This window comes from Melampsora larici-populina, assembly GCF_000204055.1.
Source record: "Melampsora larici-populina 98AG31 unplaced genomic scaffold MELLAscaffold_8, whole genome shotgun sequence".
Classification (NCBI taxonomy): Eukaryota; Fungi; Basidiomycota; class Pucciniomycetes; order Pucciniales; family Melampsoraceae; genus Melampsora; species Melampsora laricis-populina.
Window position 1 is genome coordinate 1,155,284 of NW_006768772.1, and position 9,655 is coordinate 1,164,938.

The window sequence follows — 9,655 nt, forward strand, 5'->3', positions numbered from 1 at the left end:
GAGCTGCTCAGCTATTCCTCAGGGGCATTCCTGAGATCAAAAGGATCCGGAGGATTTCACTGCTCATTGGCTGAGGGGCTGCTCAGCTAGTCCTCAGGGGCATTCCTGGCCGGATCAGAAGGATCCAAAGGATGTCACTGAGTATTGGCTGAGGGGATGCTCAGTTGATCTCAGCCCCTCAGTGTGAAAAACGTTATCCAGGATATCACTGAGGATTAGCTGAGCAGATGGGATGGTGCTTCTATCAGGCTTCATTCCTTAGCAAGGAAGTCTGAGGAAAGTCCGGCCCATCAGTGATCCAGTCAGGGGATGCTACTGAGTATTTGCTGAGCAGCTCAAATGGGACGCCCCTGTGCAGGCTTCTTCACTGAAAAATGAAGCCTCAGGAAGGTATAGTACATGTGCTCATCTTCATTTTGAACAAATTGCTGAGTATCCAGTGACCCATGAGCTGATCCTGAGTACTCATTGGGAATCAGTTATTGCTCATCCAAGATGGACATGAGCCTTCTCAACAAATGTCAAGTAAAATATGAGCACCACAGGCTGATCACCTGAACACAACCAAGATTGTGAATTGAATCAATCTGGAAGAAAATGAATCTTTTTTTGGAGAATTCCAAAAAGTCTACAACGCTCACATGTATGTGAGTATCTATTTTGGCCCCTGTGATGAATCACAAGCTGGTTCCAAAAATTCCAATAGAAGTCTCTCTCTGAGGAGTCAGTAACAAGCCTAATGAAATAGAACAACAAAAGAAAGATAAAAGAGCTACGCTCACCTGGTTCCAGAAAGTCCAATAGACAGCTCTCTGAGGAGTAAGGACTATCTGGAACCGGGCATCAAGCAAGAAGGTATAACCTAGCCTAACTAATCCCATAATCTAAAGCCATGACTGCCCGCCTGCATGTGTATTCATGACACTACATAATGTGGCAGATACAGAAGAGACAGACCTGTAAGGGAGATTTCTCTCAGTTTTTGGCTTGCTGCGGCAACAACTTTCTTCAAAAAAAGTTGTCAATCTTTCTTGAAACGGCTGTACAAAATGAAAAACTGTATCATTTGGTGTTTCCAATGTGTTGTCCCCAATGCTGAGCTGAGCCCCCAACCCAATAATCCTGATGCGCTCCGCGCAATTGGACCGCATTGTAAATGGGGAAGCCAACCACTTGGGTTTCATCCCGTTTGACCGCCTGCAGCCGGCCTGTAGATCACCTGCCGTTGCATTCCAGCCGCCTGGCCAGGCCGCTTGAAAGCGTCTGGCAGGCGCTCACCATGAGGCCCATCTTAAGACGGCCAACCTCTGCGTAGGGACAGGCCGTCTGCGCCCATCTGTGGTGTAAGTTTATTTAGGGTACTCAAAACAATCAGGTTTGTGCCACCTTTTTCAAAAAATGTCAAAAACATAGATTCAAATTTGATCTTTTGGCGAGGGAATTCTCGGGAACTTTTTTTTAGAGTTCTGTACAATTCATTTTCCCCGCAAAAACAACATTTTGAAAGTAGGTTTTCAAGAAAGGTAGCACAAACCTGATTGTTTTGAGTACCCTTATCAGCTGAAGTCTTAAAAGATGGAGTCTTTTGAGTATCTAAATGCTGAAATGTACTTACTATAGTAGTTTTGAAGTTGCTAGTTTAGGCTTTGTTATAGGGAAAAGTGTTTAGATACTTTTCTCTAAGATAAATTCGAGCCTGAGAAAGAATACACTCTTTAGTTAATCAACTGTGCTGAAGAGGGTTATTCTAGTACTCACTAGATGATCTTGTGTGAAGATACTAGGGTCTTCTGAACGGATACTAAGTATTCCTATTCAGGGTAGTATGGTCCAACCTCTACGTTTTCGAACTCAAGTTGGTATCTAACCTAAATGAGATTCAAGAACGGTCTAAGAACGGTTTTAGGACGAGGGGTTTTAGTAGAGAAAACTGAGAGTCTTATTTCGACGACAACTTTGTATAGGTTTTTAAAGTGATAAGAGGTGAAACAACCAGGAAGATAGAATTTAAACGAGATGATACAAATTCAGGGATAAGTCTGATATAGTTAATCTAAGTTTAAATGCTTCGGCTGGGTGGTGTTTCAAAAGTTATAAAGCTTTAAAAATCTAAGTGTAAAGGTTGTGTGAATGATAATAAGATGCTGATTTATTTCTTAGCTGTAGATAGCTAGTATTTATATCAGTGATTTCACGTCAGTGATTTGTGCTAAGCAAGGGTTCGTTTCAACCGGTCAAGTCCTTGATTCGAATAGACTGATTATGACGATGGGCCTTGAAACCTACGTAATGGTGGTTAGGGTGGTAATTTGAGTCTTGACCGGTAGTTGGTTTGTGTTAGTATTTTAATTAAAGATGGTTGGCTTGTCTCGTTACTTGAGCTGTCAACCAGTCAGGGTTAGAAAGATCTTACCTGGTTGAAAGGGTCTTTCTTAGGGTTTAGTTCACTCTTGAAACTTGAGCGTGAGTTGTAAGTTCTCTTGTAGCTTTTCGAGTTTACAAGAGATACATTTCTTTTTATGTTTTTAATAATATATTGTTTTAAGTTTGAGATTTGTTATCCTAAGGAGTAAGCTTGATTTACTCTCTAGGCTGACAACCCTAATTGGAGAAGCATAATTTTATCACTGGCTGGTATTAGTAAATATTGAATCTTGAGAGTCATGAGCTGTGATGAGATCAGACAAATACCTTACAAGTCAATCCAAACCTACGGGAGCTCTTTCCGGGGCAAAGATAGCAAACTCAATAGGATCCATTTTACCTATTCCCTCATCTCGGGCTATCAAGGCAAGACGTATTGAGAGAGGCACAACTTCTCTCACCAAACCCTTTCAACATCACGTATGTTACCATGCTTTTGCCACCCCGAGTCCTCAATCTGTGGATCTATGGTGTTCATTCTACTTGGTCCTATTGTATCTGATGGCCAAAAAAATCACATTTGCCTGTTATGTTTTGTGTCTGCTTTTCTTCGTAGCCATCACTCACTCTTGATGAATTTGGCTCCTATTATCTTATGCTGATACCTATGATATTTACATTCTAGCTTCATTTTTGGATACCTCAAATTGTATTTCAGGAATTATCATTCTACTGCTTAGAGATAGAATTTTTATCGCATGGTCTTCAGAATATCTCTTGTAATTATTGAAATCTTCTTTCTTGTGAGATTAGAAGTACATCTTTGTTTGAAATTGGTTCATTTATATCGGAATGTTTTGGAATGATCACATTGTTGTACATGTGCATACCTTCTTGTTTCAATTGGCCTACATACGTCATTGCATCTGGACTGAATATGCTACTTTTTGTAGGGATGGATTGTGCTTTGGGAAAAGAATGGTAGGTATAGATAGAGAGTTGAAGAGGACTGATGAGAGATCGCCTGTTGTCAGTTCAACGTTAGACTTCTATGTAGAGAGAGAGAGAGAGATCTTGCTAGGAAGTCACCCGATTTGATGAATGAATCCTTTGTTGCTGTGAAGTGTGAGATGTGTATATGATACCGCCAAGATATAAGTTGAACTGAGTGGGATGTAGAGAAGATCTGCCGAAGCGGACATGAATTCTCGTCATAGGGCGTCGAGCAAGCCCAAATCTTACGCTTTTTACAATGATGAACGCTATCACAAGACAAGAGCACAGGAAGATACGTAAGGCCGATCTATATATACATATTCAATTCGTACAAATTGTTATGCTTCTTTTGTCCATCACCGGAAGAATTTGTTCAGACGATCAGTAGGTTTTGCTTTGGAATATTTGAAGCTTTGAAGCGACAACACAAGAGGTGGGTACAAGAGGTGGGAACCCCTGTTTGCTCGTTATAAATCTCCTGAAGTCTTGGAAATCCTTTTTGTTGAAAGTTTTCAGGTTATGAAGAACTCGGTTAGGGGTTAAATTTACATTTGGCATCACCAGCAACACAACAATGACCCTCCGGACATTCTAGATGCAGTAGCAAGGATTGTGAATTCCAAGTCATAAAAACGGCCAGTTAGTGTGAATTGACTACAAACGAGTTCTAGAAGTTATACTTACGTTGAGGCCTACCGAAAGACCTGCAATAGTACAGGTCCGGCGTCGCAGATTGGTTGCAATCTGTTGTTTTTAAGATTGAGGATTGATCAAGATTTGATACATCAGTAAATGGTATTCTGGTGTGCGAACTTGCATGGACACTTAAAGAAGATCGACTTCCGCCTCCAAGGCATCTCGACGTATCTCGTAGAGATGTACGCAGTCAAAATGTGAAAGGTGAAGTATGGATAATGACTAACTGAAGTTTCTGCCGTCTTTGCGAGGTTCTGAAAGGGGCGTCAAAAGGAGGTCGCAGGCCCATGCACCCCCATGGTTCACCACTTTTCCTTCTTGGGTGACGCAATCCACAGCAGCTGAGAAATGATCCGTTGAAAACAAGGGTAAGCGGTCTACATTGCTGATTGATCGAAACTCAGAAAGGTTTGTCCCACAGGGTATTTGTTTATCTTGCCTTCCACATTTGTCGCAAAGATACGTGACACGCCCCGTTGGAGCACACGCTGTGAGCATGATTTACAAAGTGCTGGGTCAGTTCACACTATTCCTAGAAATGAAAGATCTTTGACAGGAATTGAAGAAGTGAAAGACTGCAGACTGACAGTATGGTTTAAATCCCTCTCCAGGTATCTGACTTGGGCCTCCGCTAGTCCAACTATAATTGCAATCTATAGCATTGGCATCTACCAAAATATTGGACCCGAGATCTCCGGCAAGCAGGAAAACAAGCAGAAGATTAAAGACGGGTATCAATGGCTTCCAAGACATAATGCGTAAAAAAAGAGGTCGATTGGTTTCACAGTCGTTGAGATATTGAAAGTTCAAAGTCTTCCTGAAATTGAGAGCGAAGAAGCAGCAAGTTGTTACGAAAAGCCGGCAAGTCTGGTGAGGAGGGACAATGCTCCTTCTGCGTTGGCAAAGCAGCGTTTATATAGTTGACTCATCTCAGTCACCACCGCCACGATTCTGAGAAACAGTCAGGCTATAACTTTAGCCAGGGGTCCATGATCAGCCACTCAAAAAGCCACAGGGTTTTCACTTGCAACAAATCATCATCATCATCATCATCATCATCATCATCATCATCATCATCATCATCATTCATCATCATTCATCATCATTCATGTTAATTCATGTTAAAGGCGAACCATGAATTCAAACACAACTCGCCAAAACCTCCACTTTTTAGCTGGCTAACTGTGAGTTTTAACCAGCCAAAGTTACGGCCTTGCAATAATTACTTTCCAACTTCATATTAGGTCTTTGGATGGTTTTCCCAAGATATCCTTTCATTGATTTTTTTGTCATTCGATGATCTTCATGAAACTATTAGTCCCTCCCCAGTTTCAGGTTTTGATCCTAATGAATTCAGTCTTCACTTAGTCTTAATAATAGAAGTCAACCTCCTCGTCAGACGCCTATCCACATCTCAATAGATTCCTTACAACCGCTGTGGCCGATGGCATGTTGATAGGGATTCCAACTCTCCACTGCAGGTAGACCTATCCTTCATCAAGCTGTTAGTGCATGACTTATCACACCAATGTGTAATTTCTGCCTCAGCTTCCAACCATCAATAGTGCCGGCTGCTGCGACAGTCAAACTGAGTGTGAGTTAATCTTTTACATACCTCGCTCTCAATCACTAAGAGTGCAATACTGATCAATCAAACCCTGCGACGGAATGGTTGGACTTGAGCATCAGCTGATCTAGCTCTAAATTGGAATTTGACTTGGATCTTACATCCGGAAAAATCAATCATTGTTTGAAAATCGATTCCTACCATTCAACTTTTATCACCTGCTGATGAAATGGGTACAAACATTCAATCAATAATCATATTCAATTGCCTAGAATGATACGATCATCATATTACATCATCTACCTATGAAGCAAAATAGTTACATTCATATCCAAGTGCAAATTAACAACAGCAGAATGCTAACTGATCTTGAGGCTTTTATTCCTTTATTGGTGAGGTGAGTAATCTGTTTTTTCTAACCGGGCCCTTTGTTCCAAGTAAGCCAGGCCAACTTACGTCTTCTTTTTGGACCCTTTTTTGTATCTCTTCTTTGAACAAAAAAGTATTTCGGATCATCAGTTCTTTGTGCCCTCACCTCTCAAACGTTTTGGGTGACTAAAACTCAAATCAATTATTCCTATTCCAGTACAACAACCAGCCTTTGGTGTTCATCCCTAGATTCTTCTCTTCTTTTGATATTAATTCAGCTCAAATCGCTGCCAAACAACTCCAGAACCAAAATCATTAACCTAGCAAGATGATGATGTGGAAGAGGCAAAGCTAAAACAGGTCCATTTGTTTTGTCAATTCTAACAAAATTCATTGCTTTGAAATTGATGAGTACATCTTTTGCATCTCTTGATTGCCTACAGGCGCTTCAACGGGGAAATGTTAATGGAGTACATATGTATCTATTGCTTGCAATGCTACCCAAAAGCATATTGAATCTTCTCCTGTGGGTGTGTAAAAATCGAATCACTCGGCTGTTATGGAAATTCAATTCGGATCCCACCTACACTGATCAACAAATGTCTGTTCAATTTGCTTATTGCTAGGGATGGAACTCCGAGATCTCACAAGGCAGTATCACCTTCAGTTGAGAAGCCAATAACCTCAAGGTAAGTCAAACCACCTCAAGCCAACCCATCTCGATCGACTCCCAACTGTACTCAATTTGCTGACAATCCATTCTGATGTTTCTTACCACTTCTACCGATACTCCTTCAAGTGACATCAATTCAACTCATCGTCCTCAACCTTATAAGCCCCTACTGGGAGGGATGGTGGGTAAATATAAATACTGATGATAAACAAAGGTTGGTAGAGGCTGAGCTGTATAAAATATTTTCTGTTGAGAATGGATTTGGAAGAGAGAACAAATTGGAAACCAATGAAAAGTTTCCTTCAAGGACAAAAGAAGTAACGAAATACAACTTGCATCATAAGAAAGGAATCAGATCGCGCTACAATTTTACTTTTCTGCTTGCCCGATTGGATTCCTAGCGCTCCTCTCCTGTGAGGATCTTAATCTTCCTACTTTCCTATCAAAACTAACCTCCCTCTGCTGGCCCCGATTCCTGAATGTCAAAACTGCGTTCCAACTTTTATCCCTCAAGTCGGAAGCGAGTCTTACCACTGAGCTTGGTCGTCTCTCCTGGTTCCTTCAACCATTTTTCACTTACTTTGACATGCTATCTATCGGTTTCAGCTCTATCAATTTTACATAAATGACTTTTGGCACCGAGGATGGTAACTTTTTCAATGACAGAAATCCTTTTAGAACTTGGAGAAGTAAAATTTTCTCCAATTCGGAGATTGTGTCAATTTTGATTTCATCCAACATCTTCATCATCATCTCTTCCCATTCGTCCTTTTCTGATAAGAGTATCTCATTTGTGCCTTTTACCAGACGCAAGAAGTATGATGAATAGCTATCGGATATTGGGTTGTTCTTACAGACTGGCAGTTGAGGTCAATTTAGATCAGATTCTGTATTGCTTGTACTAGAAACCTTTTGGATTACTCACCTTTTTTCCAAAAAGAAGTAATCTGATTGGATTGGGATGTCGTTAATTTGATTCTGCTGTGATATGTACAGGCAGAGAGCTCTTGCCATCTCTTTCCAGCCACTCCAAGTCGATTCCAAGATTTTCGACTGAGTTCCATTGTGGATTGAAGCTCCTTCACCCAAACTTTACGCGCTGCCGAATTGTTTCCTGTAGCTTTCATTTCTAGCAACTGGAGATGTATAACTAGCAACACCTTGAATGGTAAGCCATTCAGTCGAAGAAATTCCGCTAAAATTTGGAAAAGCATTATCTCCGCAACTGAATCCCTGCGATGCTTCTCAAGTTTGATTTGATCCAACATCATCTTCATATTACCTTTCCAGTTGCCCTTTTTCGACAATAGTATCTCATTTGTTGCTTTCACCAGATGAGAGTCGTACGATGGATAATCATCCTTTTTTCTGGAACCTGGCAAGTGAGATTAGCCTGGATCAGATTCTATTTTCCATTTTTCATGTTTTGTGCGGGGATCTTTTGGATTACTCACCGGAAGCTTCGTCAAAGGAATTTATGAAATTGAAATCAATGCCAAATCTACGAGCGATCTCCTTCTTGCCTTCCGCGCTTCCGCTTCCTGATGTATGTATTGTACTCCTCCCATTTGCACCATGTGAAAAGTACAATGGATGTTCTTTATTCATTTTGTTGTGTTCAGAACCTGGCATGTCAAATGCTTCTGGATCAGATTCTGTGTTTTCATCTATCATGTTGCTTGAACCCGTTGGATCACTCACAGTTTCTCCAAAACTTTGTAATTCTCTTTGATTGTTTTCTTGTCAACTTAATTCTGTTGGGATACGTGCATGCGGAGAACTCTTTCCATCTATCTTCAGCTTCCCTCCCACCAACGCTTTCTGATTTGAAAAGAATGTGATGTTATAAACCCTATTGAAACTGATTATATCTATAGATGTGATGGCTCACCATGTACTGACTTACAAGTGGCCCCTGAAGAACACATCTTGAAGGAATTGCTCCTCATACAATGAACTGTTGGAGCATAAAGATCTGAGTGAAATATTGTCTGGATCAGGATATACCAAAAACACTTCTTCATTTTCTATCAGAAATGGCTTCTCAACACTATTTTATGGGTGGTATTATATAGATTTTGGAAGGTGTCTCCACTACAATTTGCCACAGGAAGAACAAAATGAAGCAAGGTGCAGAAATTCAAAGAAATTTGAACTTTTCACTTTTCAAAGAGTCATTTACACTTTGCTCAACTCGTTTTAAACTCGTTGTATACAAACTAATTACCCATTTTCATACCTGACTGCAGGCGGAGGTACAACTTCTCAGGCATGTAGCACATCAACTATGCATCTCATCATCATGTAGTGATCATCTAAAGGATTTTATGATGGAGTCTATCTCAGTTCAAGACAGTTGTTTAAATCTTTGAAGGATATCTCTCAAAGTAGGTAAAATGATCAGTATTTTCTCCGCACCTGATTTTCAAGTTGACTCTGAGCTTTATCACATGTACTTTGGCCACATAGAAAGCCTATAGTTTTTTGTATCTTCCTTCTGTCTCCAACCTCTAAGATTTCTATATGGCAAAGTGTCATGAGGTGAAATTTCCAGTGTTGAATATGTCTCCCACTTCTTGTTTCTATCAATTCGAATCCTATCAGGGTATATTAACTTCACTCAGAAGTCAAACGAGGCTTCTAGCCATTCATAGTCTCGACATTTAATTGTGTTCATAGTTTTATCAACGGGTACTCTTATCACAGCTGGATTTCAAAGATGATCAAAAAATACGATCATGTACGCTGTTGAAACGAGATCAACAATGCGGCCTCAGATAACAATAGCCTTTCAACCTTTGAAGAAAAGGTATCGTCACGAGAGTTTGACGAGTATAGCAGTCATCTCATCGTTTTCAGGGCAAAATTGCAACTCAATCGGTGTTACGCCTGCTTCACCCAGTCAACTCTGAAACTTTGAGGCGAGATCTTGAAATTCGAGAGATACAGTGAACATGTTAGAGCTAGAAACAACTCGATGGATTTTGTCA

General features: G+C 40.5%; 2 protein-coding genes across 2 annotated transcripts; both read right to left on the reverse strand.

The window, feature by feature from the left end:
• Window positions 1-3,892: 3,892 nt before the first annotated feature.
• Window positions 3,893-4,809, reverse strand: MELLADRAFT_123556 (uncharacterized protein; the record flags this gene model as incomplete). The annotated part of the gene is made up of 5 exons (XM_007407238.1): window positions 3,893-3,951; window positions 4,045-4,104; window positions 4,284-4,397; window positions 4,476-4,544; window positions 4,644-4,809. 5 exons carry the CDS (start codon window positions 4,807-4,809, stop codon window positions 3,893-3,895), a joined length of 468 nt encoding a protein of 155 aa, XP_007407300.1.
• A 1,987-nt stretch (window positions 4,810-6,796) lies between these two features.
• MELLADRAFT_104129 (uncharacterized protein) lies at window positions 6,797-8,339 on the reverse strand (the record flags this gene model as incomplete). The annotated part of the gene is made up of 5 exons (XM_007407237.1): window positions 6,797-6,863; window positions 7,039-7,140; window positions 7,246-7,462; window positions 7,762-8,040; window positions 8,120-8,339. 5 exons carry the CDS (start codon window positions 8,337-8,339, stop codon window positions 6,797-6,799), a joined length of 885 nt encoding a protein of 294 aa, XP_007407299.1.
• Between the last annotated feature and the right edge of the window lie 1,316 nt (window positions 8,340-9,655).